The 17,609-nt window shown below is 48.6% G+C and overlaps 1 protein-coding gene across 1 annotated transcript in view; it reads left to right on the top strand.

Annotated features, from left to right (window-relative positions):
• PTH1R (parathyroid hormone 1 receptor) overlaps positions 1–17,609 on the top strand; it is a 104,964-nt gene that overhangs the window by 70,806 nt on the left and 16,549 nt on the right. The window contains exons 6-9 of the mRNA XM_063167821.1: positions 2,368–2,554; positions 5,936–6,089; positions 14,905–14,965; positions 16,886–16,952. Of these exons, the coding sequence (XP_063023891.1) occupies positions 2,368–2,554; positions 5,936–6,089; positions 14,905–14,965; positions 16,886–16,952 (469 nt within the window). The remainder of the gene's footprint in view (positions 1–2,367; positions 2,555–5,935; positions 6,090–14,904; positions 14,966–16,885; positions 16,953–17,609) is intronic.

Genomic DNA, 17,609 nt, shown 5'->3' with positions numbered 1-17,609 from the left:
TCCGGAAGGACAAAAATTGGGGTGGTGCAGTTCAGGAAGCCACCAGTGGTTGGTGGCATCTGTGATTTGGGCTGTTTTAGGGTATCCCAGGGCAAACTTCCTGGGGGATGGTGGGTGGGATTTTGGAATTCCTTCTGCTTCCCTCTGTTGGAGTTTTCCAGGCCCTCTTTGTAGTAAATGGGAGGAGGAGCATCTCCAGGAATCCCTTGGAATACTGTCCAGGATTTTCTGTCCCTGTCATCTCTGCAGCTGACTGGCTTAGCTTTAGAAGGCTGATTTGCAGAGAAATAAGATTCTCTGAGGGAAATCCCACTCTAAGTCCGAATGTTTGTGAAGGATAAACCAGTTGAAAGAGATGGAAAACTCCAAGGCTGATTCCTCCAATCTCCTCACACTGCTGCTCTTCCCAGGGATCCAAAAATGACCCTCCTGACTCCATTGTGTCCCCTCCCTTCCCACCAGCCCTTTGAAGGGATTTAGACCCCCAAATGCCACTTTGAACCCTCATTATCCATTCCTCACTCCACTGTTGCAGCTTCCATCCCTGGAAGTGTCCAAGGCCAGGCTGGACAGGGCTTGGAGCAGCCTGGGATAGTGGAAGGTGCTGGGGTAGGAATAGGATATTTAAGGTCACTTCCAGCCCAAACCATTCTGGGATTCTTGCGGGCACAAACAGCATGGGATGGGAGGGATGAAAGGTGTCACCCATATCCAGGGATTTGTCCTTTGGGAATGTTCTATCTGGTGACCCCATAGAGCAGGGTGACCCCAAACCCTGAGCCCCAGATTTGCTTCTCTTTGGTGTCTGTTCATGTCTTCTCCTAAAAAAACAGCAGGGCCTGGACAAGAGCTGGTGGGGACCAAAACAGCCACGTGGTGTCTGCAGAGGGATTTGGGGAGCTTGAGCCAAGCCCTGGACACGGAACACCGGGAATGAAATGTGTGGCTTTGGGCTCTGAAAGTGCTCAGAGCTCTCAGCAGATAGCAAAACGTGTCAGGGGGGTTTGCTTGGACAGCAAATCCCAAATCCATGACAAACCCAATCCGAAGGGCACCGCAGACCCCATCCCAACACCACACTCCTGTTCTCCCAACCTTTTCCCTCCACTTCACTTCCCACTGGACACTGGCAAGGTTGTTAAAATATTCCATGTCCACGTGTGCAAGAGAATTCCTGTTTTTTCTTTATCCATATCTTTATCCCACTTCATTTCCAGCCCAGACCACCTGGGAAACTGTGCAGGAGCATCTTTATCCCAAGGATCAGAGCAGCAGCAGGGATCAAGCCAGATTTTATCCTCAATAATCCAGAGATTCATTGACTTCCTTTCAAATGCAGGGAACAAAGCCAATCCTCATTCAATAAACCTCATCAGTTCCACTTGGTGTAATTTGGATTATAAAAGCGCAGAGAACAGCTGGTGTTGTTATCATAACATCCTGCAAAAGGGATAAAACCGCAGCCTCTAATTAGTGCAGATTATTGGGATTTAAGAGGAATATAAATCCATTCATAAATTCAGGCATGGCGCCAGAGCTCCAGAGGACAGAGGTCAGTTCCTTCTTCCCAAAATCCTGATTCCTGATTCCACAATACACCTCTTCCTCCTGGTTCTGACCCATTCACCTCTCACCATCCCCAAAAAAGCTTTTCCTCCAAAAAGGACCTTAAAGCGCTTTACAACTGGGATTTGTGGGGTCACTGCTGCCATTGCTGTGGAGCCCACAGACTGCTCCAAAGGATGACATTTACACCAGGAAAACAGGGACAACAGCCCAGCACACCCGAGTTACTGTTGGAGTTGCTCCTAAATTGAGCTGAACAAAAAAATTAATGGTTTACAGGAAGCTCTGTGAGGTTTCCAGTGGCCCCTAGTTCTGGAGCCTCTGGAATCCAAGGGCAGGAGTGGATTGGATAGCGGGAATGGCTTCCCACTGCCACAGGGCAGGGTTAGAGAAGATTTTAGGAAGGAATTCCTGGCTGGGAGGGTGGAGAGACCCTGGCACAGGGTGCCCAGAGAAGCTGTGGCTGCCCCTGGATCCCTGGAAGTGTCAGGGTTGGAAGTGCCAGGTTGGACGGGGCTTGAAGCAGTCTGGCTCAGTGGGAGCTGTCCCTGCCCATGGCAGGGGGTGGGATTGGATGGGCTTGAAGTCCCATCCATCCCAAAGCATTCCATGATTCCCTGAAGCCCCTGGAGAAGGTACTAATCCACTTCCCAACCCCATGGGAGAGCAGGGAGCCGTGACCATCACTCTGCTCCCCATGAGGTGCCAGTGGGAGGAACTGGGGCTCTGCAGGGCCAGAAGGGGCCATGGCTCCATCCAACAGCTGGATTGAACTTCCCAATCCTTCTTCTCCTCTTCCAGACGTTTGCACTGCACTAGGAACTACATCCACATGCACCTGTTTGTGTCCTTCATGCTGAGGGCCGTCAGCATCTTCGTGAAGGACGCGGTCCTGTACTCCGGGTCAGCCCTGGAGGAGATGGAGCGCATCTCCGAGGAGGACTTGAAATCCATCACGGAAGCACCTCCAGCGGATAAATCGCAGTTTGTGAGTATTCCCAGAGCAGTGGTTTTCCAGGATTCGTGTCTTTGTCCTCTCTGTTCAACACTTACCCCCTTTTGGAGAGTTTTCCACCCTACTCATCTTTCACAGCCTCTTCCCGTCCTTTCCCATTCTCAGTCCATTGGTTCAGAGGGATTCCCAATTCCTGAGCTAAGGAAAAGCTGTTCCCATGGCAGTCAAGGTTGATGGTTTGATTCCCATCTACATTCCCCTGATGCCTCCTGGAGTTTATGGCTGTGGAAGCATTCCTGACCATCCCAGCACGAGGAACATCCAGCCTGGCTCACAACATTTCCACAGATGGGGAACGACTTTTCTCCCTCCCATGTGGAAAAAAAGACATTTTGGAAGGGAAAATGGGGGAGGATGGTCACAGAAAGAGTGGTGCTCATCTAAAAAGAGGAGGTGGTGCCTATGAGAGGGACCTCAGACAGAATTATTGAGTTGGAGTTGGAAAAGAATTCCAAGGTCATCCAACCTTGGAATTGCTGGTGGGTCCGCAATCCCAGCATTGTCCCCGGTCCAGAGCACTGAGTGCCACATCCAGGAATTCCTTGGACAACTCCAGTGATGGCAACTCCAAACCTCCCTGGCAGCCTCTTCTGAGGCCTGAGCAACCTTTCCATGTGGAAATTCCTGCTGCTGTCCAACCTGAACCTCAGGCTCCATTTATGGTTGGTTGAGTCAATGCAGTCAACCCAGGCAGACAAGTCAACATCCCAAAATAAAAATGGAAGTGAGGTCAGTTGGACTCTTCTCCAAAATTCCATGGGGATTTCACTCCATAAAAATCTCTGATGGCAAGATCTGCATTCTCCATGTGCTTGGAGAGATGAAGCCCATCCTCAATTTCCCACATCCTGAAGGTCTTGGCTCTACTTGTCGTTGGTCCCATCATGGATTTCCCATGGAAACCCAGGAGTTTGTAAAGCGCTTTGGGTTCCTTTGGGATGAAGATGCTGTGAAACTCCCAGGCATGGGATGAACCCCACTCCATCATTAATCCCTTGCCAAATTCCCAGCTGAGCAGGCATTTCGTCCTGGTGAAAATTCCCAAGTGATCTCTGAACTGGGCCAGGAGTTTGTTGGTTTTTTGGAACCACTTTGGGTTCCTTTGGGATGAAAATGCCACCAAACTCCCAGGTATGGTATTAAGCACACTCCATCATGAATCCCTTGAGAAAATCCCAGCTCCTCACCTCAGGGAACACAACCCCTGCTTCCCAAGCTGCCAAAAAGATGGGATTCCCAAAGGATCTGGGCTCTGCATGTTGCCCAGATCCTTCTCACCTTCTCACTTCCCACAGCTCCCTGCCAGGAGGGGACAACCAGGGGGATCGGGCTCTGCTCTCAGGGAACAGGGACAGGAGGAGAGGGAACGGCCTCAGGCTGGGCCAGGGCAGGCTCAGGTGGACACCAGCCGGAATTTCCCCATGGAAAGGGTGCTCAGGCCTTGGAAACCACCCAGGGAGGTTTGAAGTCCCCACCCCTGGAGGTGTCCAAGGAATTCCTGGATGTGGCACTTGGCACTCTGGTGGGGATCAGGCACAGCTTGGACTCGATGGTCATGGAGGTCTTTTCCAACCTCAAGGATTCTGGGATCAACTTCCTGCCTGTGGATTTGCCTGGCTTCTCAAATATTTCCCAGCTTGTGCTACAACCAGGAACCAGCAACACCCTGTGAAAAATCAGAGGGTTTGGGAATGTCCCACTGGGCATCTGAGTGTCCCAACTGGAACTTTGTCATTGTGTTCCTTTCCCACCCCGGACATCTGTGTCATTAATTTACAGAGTCTCGCTCAACACGCTCCAAAACTCTCCTTTTTTTTTGGAAAGAACACAAAATGTTTCACTGCATTGTTTGGTGTTTCTCCTCTTGCTGGGCTCATTATAAGGAATAATTAGGATAATCTATGGCATTCTTTGGATATTAGTATTTAATGGCATTTCCCACTCTTTGGAATTGCAAGGCAAACAAGCAATGAAGGCGACAATTAATGGATTTCTTTTGTTTCCAAGCAAACTGGGAACTTTGCAATTAGTGCTTCACATTCCTGCATGTGGTAATAGATATTAAAAAAAAAATAGAAAATGTCATTAAACCTAGATGGGGATTTTTAATAAATATTAAAATATTAATTAATTTAGGGAATTTTTTAATTAATCTATTTTAACTCCCTCTGTGTATGAAAGAAAATGAGTGTCATGTGTGCATGTCTTATAAATATGCAAATATATGTATAAGTGTATATATTGATGGACAAAAAATTAGCAAAAGAGCTGTGCCAGGATTAAAAAAAATCTTTTTTTATTTCCAAGATATTACTATTGGCATTTTCTGTCAGTCCTTTTCATTCCTCTTAAAGGAAGGGACAGCACAAAGATGGACAAGGGACGTGGCAGCCACAGAATTCCTGGAAAATCCAATTTCCCAGACTCCAAGGATATCCACATTGACAAGATCTGGCTTTGCACTGGTTAATCCCAAAGTGGCACCAATATTTTGCAGCCTGTCTCTACTGGAGCTGAGAAATTGGGAAGAAGGGTAGCTTTGTCCAAAGGAAGTGTTGGGCCACAGTCAAGGCTTTGCTCCCAAAAAATTAAAGGATTTCAGCTCAGCGTGGAGCAAGAGCTCAGCTTAGGACTCCATTTATCTCCACAATGTCCTGGAAGTCTCTCCCAGATCTCCCACCTTGCAGCTCAGGTGGGACACCTTGGGGTATCCAGGGAAAATCCTCCAGGTCCTGTTTGCTCTTGGAACACCTGGCTCCAAAGGCAGCAGGAGCCTTCTCAACAGTTCCCTGTTGTTGGGGACAGACAAACAGACCTGGAGGATCCTGGTGTGGACATCCATGACAGGATGGAGAGGGTGACTCCATCCCACCTTGGTCTCTCCATGAGCTGAGGAAAGAGTTGTAATTCCAAGTGCTGTGACTTCAGCAGGACACCCAGACTGGGACAGGTGGGCCAAGGCCCCTTGGTCTCCAACATGGACAAGGAACATGGGGAAACGATGAAACACGGGGAAAGATGAAACACTGGGAAAAGATGAAACACTGGGAAAGATGAACCCTAACTGCTCTAGGAAGTGTGTGAGCCCCTCATCACCAGGTTGGGAGAGAGCAGGATCAGGCCATCATCTTTTTCTCTACTCGCCTGCTGTAGGAAAAAACATCTTTGGCTCGGGATTTTTTTCCCAACAGTTCATCTTTCCCGCTCTTCCACAGATTTTCCAAGTCACAAAAACCCTGAAACAGATTTTTCTGATTTATTTCCTTTCTCCACCTTGTTCCCCACCTCAATGTGTTTGCGCAGCACAAGAATTTCACCCTGTGTTCCTTCTCTGTCCTTCTGTGGTCGCTGCAGGTGGGCTGTAAAGTAGCTGTCACCTTCTTCCTCTACTTCCTGGCTACCAATTACTACTGGATCCTGGTGGAAGGGCTCTATCTCCACAGCCTCATCTTCATGGCATTTTTCTCAGAGAAGAAATATCTCTGGGGATTCACATTATTTGGCTGGGGTAAGTCATGGCTGCTCCTGGAAGAGCCTCTTGGAGGTGGTTCCTGAAGGAAACCGTGGATGCACAGAAATATGGGAGAGGGGATAGAGGCAGGATGAGCAGCTCCTGTAAGGACAGGCTTTCCATCCTGGGATGTGATAATTTTTTTGTGGGGAGTTTTGAATAAGTTAGAGATGGGACTTCTGAGTTTTAAAATACAGGACTTTAAAAAAAATCACAAGGCCTTTAATTATAAGACTTTTTAAGGAGCAATTGATTAATAAAACAGTATTAATAAAAATATTTATATTTAAAACCTAATATTTTAATATTTTTACTTATATTACAGTATAAATTTCTTAGTTAATTATATTATATTACACAAACTTATAAGACTAAATTCTAATCTTTTTGTTTACTTCTATAACTACTTTTATTTTTTCTATATCTTAAACTCCAAAACTCCAAACTTTATTTTATTTAGTTTAATGTGTCTTTACTTTAAACTATAAATCTACATTTTTATTTTTAATACCTAAATTTAAAAGCTTTTTCCCGAGTCTTAAATCAAATCCCACGTTTAACTCTAAACTTTGACTTACAAATTCAAAATTCTAAGAATTCCTGATATTTCTAATTCCAACACTGGGAAGCTTTTATCATTCTGGAATTGTGGTGTTACCATTCCGGAATCGTGGTGTTACCATTCTGGAATTGTGGCGTTACCATTCTGGAATTGTGGTGTTACCATTCCGGAATCGTGGTGTTACCATTCTGGAATTGTGGCGTTACCATTCTGGAATTGTGGCGTTATCATTCTGGAATTGTGGTGTTATCATTCTGGAATTGTGGTGCTACCATTCTGGAATTGGAGTGTTACCATTCTGGAATTGTGGCGTTATCATTCTGGAATTTTGGTGTTACCATTCTGGAATTGTGGTGTTACCATTCTGGAATTGTGGTGTTATCATTCTGGAATTGTGGCGTTACCATTCTGGAATTGTGGTGTTATCATTCTGGAATTGTGGTGTTACCATTCTGGAATTGTGGTGTTACCATTCTGGAATTGGAGTGTTATCATTCTGGAATTGTGGCGTTATCATTCTGGAATTGTGGTGTTATCATTCTGGAATTGCGGTGTTACCATTCTGGAATTGTGGTGTTACCATTCTGGAATTGTGGCGTTATCATTCTGGAATTGGGATGTTCTTACTGTGGCTCTTCCAGGCTCTCCAGAAGGATCAGCCCAGGCTTGGAGAGGCAGCACAAAGAGCCAGGGAATCCCAGGATGGGATGGGGTTGGAAGGGACCTCAATTCCCATCCAGTGCCACCCCTGCCATGGGCAGGGACACCTCCCGTTATCCCAGGTTGCTCCAAGCCCCAGTGTCCAACCTGGCCTTGGACACTTCCAGGGATCCAGGAGCAGCCCCAAATCTCTGGTAGTACCTCACCACCCCCACGTTTTCCCACCCTTCCAGGGCAGGAAATGTGAAGGCTAAATTTGGGATGAGACAGGCAATTTCAGGGATTTATCCCCACCTCTTCCCAGGATCTCCTGCTGAGAAACCAGTGCTGAGCTGGAGGGGCAGAAATCTGTGGGAGATTTTGAGCATCTGCTCCCAATGAGAGCCCCAAGCTCTGATTTCCTCCCTCAAACCTCAGCTGGTTCAAATCCTTGAGGTCTCCTGAGCCTTGGAACACCACTGGAAACCTGCAATTTGTGGGGAAGAGTTTTTTATTTTCCTTTTCTTTCAACTTGGGCATCTTTTCCCTGAGTAACGAGAAAGGGGCGGGATGTGGGTGCAGGGAAGGGGCTCATTAGGAGAAGACATTTTGGGCACGCACATTTCAGAGGAGAATGGGATTTCTGTTCACTCCTGGCTTTAATTTTGGCTTCCCAGGAGTTACGAGGTGCTGGGACAATAAAACAACTGCCCGCAGTTGTCTCGGAGCCTGGAGGTTGGGAGGAGAACAGGGAATGTTTCCGATGATCCTTGAGGATAATGGGGTGTGGGTTTAAACAGGAATTAGCAGGAAAACCTGTCCAGGGGTCTCCAGGGGGGCTGTGGTTACCTGGCACAGCCCCACTTCCCAAATTCCATATCCCAAATCCACCTGGCCACATCCTGACTGCATTTTTAGGACAAGGTTGAGGTGTGCACCCCTACACCCCCATTCCAAAATGAGACTTTTATGGAAAAAAGTTGGTGGCTGTCCCTCATGGTGGAACTCAGAGCAAGGCAGGGAACCCAGAACTGAGTTCATGAAGGATTGCAGATTTTTGGGATTCAATACTCCAGGGAAGGGCTCTCTCCAGCCTTTCTCCTTCCCCAAATGAGGAAGAAGCTGCTCCCAAATCTCCTATTCAGCTGCTCCATAGGTCAGAAACTGCTGGTGCTGACAGATGATAAAGATGGGAAGTGTAAATGTAGAAATATTCCAAAGTGGGAATCCATCTCTCAGGAAAAGCCTGGTCCTGGACAGCTGGAAAAATTCTGGGAAAATCAAAAAATTGAGAGATATTTGATGGGGTTTGGAGCAACCTGGGACAGTGGAAGTTGTCCCTGCCCTTGGCAGGGGGTGGAATGAGATGGGATTTAAGGTCCCTTGTCACCCAGATCATTCTGGGATTTTATTTTGGGGATTTGGCATTTCTTATCTCAGCTGCTGAAGGCCGGAGAGGGCTCTGGATGGCACCTCTTTGCTAAAGCAAATGAACAAAACCCCAACTAAATTAAATTAGAAAAGAGAAATAAACTCATCTTCCTCCAAACCTTCAGGCTCTGTAAAAATTCCCTCTCAAAAAAATAACATTAAACTGCAAAGAGCAGATCTAAAGAAGCAATTCCCCAGAGGGAATTCGGGAGGAGAGGGAAGCAGCTGGAAAATAATGCCACGTGTTTAACAAGCAAAACCAAAGGGGAAAACGTCGGGACAGGCAGGGATTGCTCTCGTTAGCTCTCCCAAGCTCTGCCAGGGAATAATCATTTTATCGGAGCGACCACAGGGCTGGAGTCACACCTGTCACAACAGCCAGCATCCCTGGGCTCCCAGGAGCCTGAGGCTGCCCCGTGGAAATTCCTCTGGAATGAGAACACACGATCCCGCCGGGGGCAGTCGGGATTGCTTTGTTTGGATTGGGATGATAATGTCCACACAGGCACCCGCTCAGGCGGATTGTTTGGATAATTTTTGGGCACTGGAAAGGGCAAACCAATCCAGGAGCCACTGGAGACAGTGGGAAAATTCCAGTTCCCTGCAGCGGGCACTGGATCCTGCCCACACCGCAGCAATGAGTGACGGGGAATCGGGGATAAATAGTTACCCCACAGAAAAGACAGACTTGCCCCCAACACTGGAATATCCTGGCAATAATCAACACTGAATTTGTCCTGCCTGGAAATCTCCAAGGTGGAAACAGGGAGCAAAAATCGCCCTGAAACATTTTATTTCTGGGAAAAGCAGGACAAAGAGCAATTCTTTGATGTCATCTCCGTGGATTTCTGTCCAGTATTTTCAATCCACATCCTCACTGGCACAAGCTCCATCAAAGTCCTCAACTCCCTTCTTCCAAGGGAGACCCTGCTGATGGAAAGGAACTCGTTCCATGCCAGCACCCATCCAAAATAAATAAATAATGACATTATGGGCAACAATAAATCCCTTGGGAGACTCCCAGCTCCCTGCAGCTGTTTTTTGAAGGAAGTTTAGGAACCATGACCAATAGCCAGGAAACCCAAGCTGATTCCATTGGCGTTTTCCCTTCACACCACGTTAATTCCCACACACACGGCTGGGCTGCCCTGGATTTCAGCAAATTGGGGATTGCAGGGACACCTGGAAAAGATAAAAAGGATGGTGGGAGGTCCCCCAAAAATCTGTGATGATGAGCCCTGCGTGTTTATCCAAGCAGGAATAATCCTGCCCTGAAAAATATGTACCAAGCAGGACCGGAGGCCTTAAAAGTATTCTTGTTATTCCCATTAAACATCAGGAAAAAGGGACACAGAGGGACTCATAAAACACAGGCATTGTTCCTCAGAGAAGCTTTTAAATCCCAGGGAATTGAGACCAGAATTCCCAGACCTACACAAGGTCTTTATTCCCAAACTCCCTTCCAGAGTCGCTCCCTCACTCCACATGCATGAAACCCATTTTTCCAGCTGCTGGGAGACACAGACACAGGAAAAGCCCTCGAGGGGGTGGGGTGGGGTGGCCAGCAGAGCTTTCCCATTTTCCGGCTGCTGGGGAGATTCCTGACTTTATAGCACCTGCATTGTACACACTGTGTGTGTGGCTGGAAATGCACAGCGCATACAATGTGGATTCTGTACAAGTCGCTCACGGCACGGCCGGGGCTGGGCTGGAGGCAGGGAGCACATCCATCCATGTGTCCATGTATCCATGTATCCGTGCATCCATCCATCCATCCATCCATCCATCCATCCATCCATCCATCCATCCATCATCCATCCATCCATCCATCCATCATCCATCCATCCACCTATCCATCCATCCATCCCTCCATTCATCCATCCATCCATCCATCCATCATCCATCCATCCATCCTTTCATCCATCCATCCATTCATCCATCCATCATCCATCCATCCATCCGTCCATCCATCCGTCCATCCATCCTTCATCCATCCTTCATCCATCCATCCATCCATCCATCCATCCATCCATTCATCCATCCATCATCCATCCATCATCCATCCATCCATCCGTCCGTCCATCCGTCCATCCGTCCATCCATCCTTCATCCATTCATCCATCCATCCATCCATCCATCCATCCATCCATCCATCCATCCATCATCCATCCATCATCCATCCATCCATCCATCCATCCGTCCATCCATCCATCATCCATCCATCCATCCATCCATCCATCCATCCATCCATCCTTCATCCATCCATCCATCCATCCATCCATCCTTCATCCATCCTTCATCCATCCATCCATCCATCCATCCATCCATCCATCCTTCATCCATCCATCCATCCATCCATCATCCATCCATCATCCATCCATCCATCCATCCATCCATCCGTCCATCCATCATCCATCCATCCATCCATCCATCCATCCATCCTTCATCCATCCATCCATCCATCCATCCATCATCCATCCATCATCCATCCATCCATCCATCCATCCATCCATCCATCCATCCGTCCATCCATCCTTCATCCATCCATCCATCCATCCATCCATCCTTCATCCATCCATCCATCCATCCATCATCCATCCTTCATCCATCCATCCATCCATCCATCCATCATCCATCCATCATCCATCCATCTATCCATCCATCCATCCATCATCCATCCATCCATCCATCCATCCATCCATCCATCATCCATCCATCCATCCATCCATCCATCCATCCATCCATCCATCATCCATCCATCCATCCATCCATCATCCATCCATCCATCCATTCATCCATCCATCATCCATCCATCATCCATCCATCCATCCATCCATCCATCATCCATCCATCTATCCATCCATCCATCCATCCATCCATCCATCCATCCATCCATCCATCTATCCATCCATCCATCCATCCATCCATCCATCCATCCATCCATCCATCATCCATCCATCCATCATCCATCCATCCATCCATCCGTCCGTCCATCCATTCATCCATCCATCCATCCATCCATCCATCACCCATCCATCATCCATCCATCCATCCATCCGTCCATCATCCATCCATCATCCATCCATCCATCCATCCATCCATCCATCCATCCATCATCCATCCATCCATCCATCCATCCATCCATCCATCCATCCATCATCCATCCATCCATCCATCCATCCATCATCCATCCATCATCCATCCATCTATCCATCCATCCATCCATCCATCATCCATCCATCATCCATCCATCCATCCATCCATCCATCCATCCATCCATCCATCATCCATCCATCCATCTATCCATCCATCCATCCATCCATCCATCCATCCATCCATCCATCATCCATCCATCATCCATCCATCCGTCCATCATCCATCCATCATCCATCCATCCATCTATCCATCCATCCATCCATCCATCCATCCATCCATCCATCCATCCATCCATCATCCATCCATCCATCCATCCGTCCGTCCATCCATTCATCCATCCATCCATCCATCCATCCATCACCCATCCATCACCCATCCATCCATCCATCCGTCCATCATCCATCCATCATCCATCCATCCATCCATCCATCCATCCATCCATCCATCCATCCATCCATCATCCATCCATCCATCCATCCATCCATCCATCCATCATCCATCCATCCATCCATCCATCATCCATCCATCTATCCATCCATCCATCCATCCATCCATCCATCCATCCATCCATCCATCCATCCATCATCCATCCATCCATCCATCCATCCATCATCCATCCATCATCCATCCATCTATCCATCCATCCATCATCCATCCATCCATCCGTCCATCATCCATCCATCATCCATCCATCCATCCATCCATGCACATGTTGGGATTTTTAGGGATAACTGTTCTCCCCTGGGTATTTTATTGTTGTTTGGGAGCTCCAAGTTGGCGCAGGATTAGCAAGAATGGGAATTGTGTCTCTTCTGAAGCTCAGGACAGGCAAGAGAGGAACAGATTCCTATCAAGTATATCCAAATCTCCAAAAAAATCCATCCTTCAGACTTAGAGCTTCACTGTAGTGGGAATATCCAATATTCCATGGGCAGCCTTCCAACATGGCAGCTCCTCAGTGGATATAAACTGAAAGAACACCAAAAACATTCAATCCATTTAAACCTTGGATGATTTTCCAAAGCCTGGAATGGGTGGATGACAGGGAGGAGGAAAGAGCTGGAGCCTGTCACCCTCCCTGAGCCCTCACTTCCCTCTCTCCAAGTTCCCAGTGCGACAGGTCAAGGATTTTCTTCCCAGTACCAGCAGCACAGGGAATTGTGGAGCGGGGTGAATTCCTTATAAATGTGGCTTTGTGGGAGCGCTGGGCCTGAGTGAGGCTCTGTGTTTAATTATTTATGCTTTCTTATATTACCTCGGCATTCCCAGCTCCCAGCCTGGATAAGGGCCCCGTTGTCCCTGGGTTTGGGATGCAGCCGTCCCTGCTCCACACCCCGTGGTCAGGAAAACCTTTAAGCACCCTAATGAGACTTAAGTGCATGCTGAAGGTTAAGCCTGGGCTTATCCCCGAGCCCCAGCGAGCTTAGACTGGGAACAGCCTCTTCACAGTCCCCGCTGATAAATGTCGCCTTTATTTATTTTTTAATAATTTTTTTCTCCACCTGAAAGGGGTCATTCTTCCCAAATTTGTGGAAGCTACTGTGGATTGGATCCTGCTTTTTAAGGGAAGCCAGTAGGGGACTCGGTTGTACAAATAACTGGACCCTAAAGAAAAATAAATACAAGGTTGCCTTTGGATATTGGGGATTTTTTTTTTCCACGTTTCATAGGGAAAAGATGATGGCCTGGGGGTAGCTGTGCTGAAATCAGGATGGTTCCTTTGGGAATGAGCCTTTGGCTGGATATTTTGGAAGCATAATCCTAAATTTTAGCATTTCTCTGCTTCATGCAGCAGCTCTCTCGTATTTAACAGAGCTTCCAATCCATCCAGGGATTTTCTGGGAGAAACTGTCGGAGCCTGACTCCTGCTGTACCTTTCCTTGATGTGAAGGAAGGGAGGAAATATCTTGGAGAAGGTGTGCTGCATAAAACCATTGGAATCATGGAATAGTTTGGGTTGGATGGGGTCATGAGGATCATCCCATTCCACCTTCTACCATGGCAGGGACACCTCCCACTGTCCCAGGGTGCTCCAAGCCTCAGTGTCCAGCCTGGCCTTGGGCACTGCCAGGGATCCGGGGCAGCCACAGCTGCTCTGGGAATTCCATCCCAGCCAGGAATTCCCAATTCCCAGTCTCCCATCCATCCCTGCCCTCTGGCAGTGGGAGCCATTCCCTGTGTCCTGTCCCTCCATCCCTGTCCCCAGTCCCTCTCCAGCTCTCCTGGAGCCCCTCCAGGCCCTGCCAGGGGCTCTGAGCTCTCCCTGGAGCTTCTCCTCTCCAGATGAACATTCCCAGCTCTCCAGCCTGGCTCCAGAGCAGAGCCATGGGATCACCCATGGGATGAGTTGGCCAAACTCACCCATGGGATGAGTTTCAGCCTTTCAGGTTCCAGCGCTCTGAGGCCTCAGAGAGTATCGAGTCCAACCATTCCCAGCACTGCCAATGCCACCCCTGACCATGTCCACAAGTGCCACATCCACAGCGATTTAAATCCCTTCAGGGATGGGGACTCCCCCCTGCCCTGGGCAGTCCCAATGTGTAACAGCCCCTCTGGGGGAAGGAATTTTCCAAATTTCCAACCCAAACCTCCCCTGGCCCAGCCTGAGGCCGCTCCCTCTCCTCCTGTCCCTGTTCCCTGGAGCAGAGCCTGACCCCCCAGCTGTCCCCTCCTGTCAGGAGCTGTTCAGAGCCACAAGGTCCCTCCTGAGCCTCCTTCACTCCAGGCTGAGCCCCTTTCCAACTCCCTCAGGAGCTTTCCAGCCCCTTCCCAGCTCCCTCAGGAATTCTCCAGACCCTTCCCAACTCCTTTTCATTCCCTGGACACGCTCCAGCCCCTCAATGTCTTTGCTGTGAGCCCCCCAAACTGAACCAGTTCAGCTCTCAGATGTGAAAGCTCAGCCTCAATCATGCCTGAATAATTAAAAGCTGCTCCTCCCACCTTCCCCTAACCCACTCCACCTGGAATTTTGGCGCCGGAGCCCTCGGTGCCCACTGACCTCGTGTCCCCTGTGTTCTCTTGCAGGACTCCCTGCTGTGTTTGTCACAGTGTGGGCCAGCGTCAGAGCCACTCTGGCCGACACAGAGTAAGTCCCACTGGGTTTCCTTCTTTCCCTCTTACGTTCAGAGTTTTGTGGGTTTATGGGTGAATTCAAAAGGAAAAAGAACCAGGCAAAGCTGGAATTCTACTCTGACGTCATTAACTTTTGGAGGAGGTTGGTGGATGGAAGGGAAGGATAATTTTTCCTTTCGCTTTGCAGGATCCAATAAATGGGAATGCCTGCAGTTGTTATCCCTGGGAATAAGGGGGCTGTGTCGCAGCTGGGCAGGGACAAGACAGGGACCCTTAAAATCCTGAATAGCAGGAATGAATTTGGGACACAGCAGCTGCAGCCCAGTCAGGGAGGCTTGGTCATGGTGGGATGGTAGAACTGTAACTCCTCCATGGATTTTACAATCCCAGGATGGTTTGGGTTGGAAGGGACCTTAAAGCTCATCCCATTCCACCCCTGCCATGGGCAGGAACTCCTTCCACTGTCCCAGGCTGCTCCAAGCCCTGTCCAACCTGGCCTTTCCCCCAGAACTCACAGGCTTGACCGCACAGGCGTTTCCATGATCCCAGGATCCTCCCTCTGAGGGTCCCTGGGCATTCCCAAATGGCTCTGCCTGGGAAGGCACTGCTTTCCAAGGGAGATTTCAGCTCCAGGCTTGGGCGGGTGGACCAGCAGAGCTGCTGAAGGGTGACACATCTGTGACACCAGATGACATCTGTGTCATCCTCACAGAGGTTCCAGGGAGCTCTGGTGGTTTCCAGCCTCGCCTTCCCTGAGGAGCTGGCCTGGGAAAACTGCCAGTGCCACGTGGGGGTTACCTGGATCAGATAAGGAAAAGCTGTGGCATTCCTGCCTCCAGGGATGGAGAGAATTCCAACAGAATTATTAACACTGAGTCAGCTTTTCCAGTGGCTGCTGGAAACTCCTGGGAGCAAATGGAGCCCATCCCTCCTTGGCAGATAGAGGATTGCATCCCAATATCCCAACATCCCAATATCCCGACATCCCAACATCCACATCACCAGCTGGCCCTCCCAGTCCTCACTGGGAACAAGGACTGAAGGTGGATGGAGATTAAAGATTTTGGGGGATTTTGGTTGACAGAAACCCTCAGGAAGTGAATGTGGAACCCCAGCATTGTCCCCATCACCACCTGTCCCCATGGGAAGTTGTGCAGGTTTATTCCAAGGGGGAATCATGGAATGGTGGGGTTGGAAAAGACATTTAAAAGTCACCTAATCCAACCCCCTGCCATGAGCAGGGACACTCCCAGGACTGAAGAGGCCTACAGGGAAACTGAAGAGGGATTATTCTTCAGGAACTGGAGGGACAGGACACAGGGAATGGCCTCCCACTGCCTGAGGTCAAGGATAAACGGGATATTGGGAAAAATTCTTCCCTATGAGGGTGGGGAAGCCCTGGCACAGGTCACCCAGAGAAGCTGTGGCTGCCTCATCTTTGGAAATGTCCAAGGCCAGGTTGGACAGGGCTTGGAGCAACCTCTCTCCCATGGCAGGGATTTAGAATTAAATCATCTTTAAGGTCCCTTCCAACCTAACCCATTCCAGGATTCTGTGATCCCACATCAGTTCAGCCTCTCCTGTGTTCATAAAACCTGGATTTCTTTTAATGGAGGAATTTTTTTTCTGGTGAGGAAGTGAAGAAGTGGAAAAGGATCCATTCCTGCCCTGAAGGGATGAATCTGGATGGGTGTGGAAAGAACTGGAAAGAACTTCACCCTCTGGAGAGCAGAGCCATCCCAACCATGGGAATATTCTCATTTTTCAGTACCATTACAGCAGGAAAAGGGATATCCCCAAGCCTCACTGAGTGCAGGCAGGGTTAGAGCAAGGTTTTGGAGGAACTCATCCTTCCAAGGGGATTTTTCCAACGGAACTCTGGAGTCCCTTGCTCTTCCAGTGCTTTCCTGACAGGATGTCCATCTCTCCTCAGGTGTTGGGACTTGAGTGCTGGCAATTTAAAGTGGATTATTCAGGTGCCCATCCTGGCAGCTATCGTGGTGAGTATGGGATGGGTGAGGGGCTGGGAGGCCTTTGGGTCCTTGGGAAGAGCTGATCCAGGGTTTCCTACTCCTGTTATCAAAAATCCTGCCCTATAATAGTCCCTACATGTCCACTTTGAGGGGTTTTTGTCCTGCCTGTAATTTTGCAAGTTGAATATGGCAGAAGGGTTTGTGAGTGACTTCAAGGAGAGAAAAACCCCACATTTTCAGGGCTAAGACCCTAAAATCATAAATGAAACCAACATTCAAGGCAATATTTCCAACCCAGATGATCCTGGGAACTCTCAGGGATCACAACACATTCTTACCAGGCATCTCCAGTGGGAAGAGATGGAATTTGGGGTCTGTGCCTGGACCAAAGCTTTTCCCAGTCACGTTTCTGGGTCATCCCATCATTTCTGAGCTGGTAAAAGCTTGAGAAGCCTGAGGTGGGAAGGGAAATGAAACCAGCCCAGCTTTGATTGGATCTTTATTCACTGAGGGTGGATTATTCCAACCCCCACCCAGGAGCCAGAGGGGAAAGGAAGGATCCAAGTGACATTATCCCATCATCCCAGAGGAGCTCTCCAGAGCTGGAGAGGGTGTTATAAGATTTAATTATCTGCACCAGGTGAATTCAATTGTGTCCTAATTAATTAATTCATTAATTACCCT

Source organism: Melospiza melodia, chromosome 1, assembly GCF_035770615.1.
Source record: "Melospiza melodia melodia isolate bMelMel2 chromosome 1, bMelMel2.pri, whole genome shotgun sequence".
NCBI lineage: Eukaryota > Metazoa > Chordata > Aves > Passeriformes > Passerellidae > Melospiza > Melospiza melodia.
This window is presented reverse-complemented; position numbering and strand designations above follow the sequence as displayed.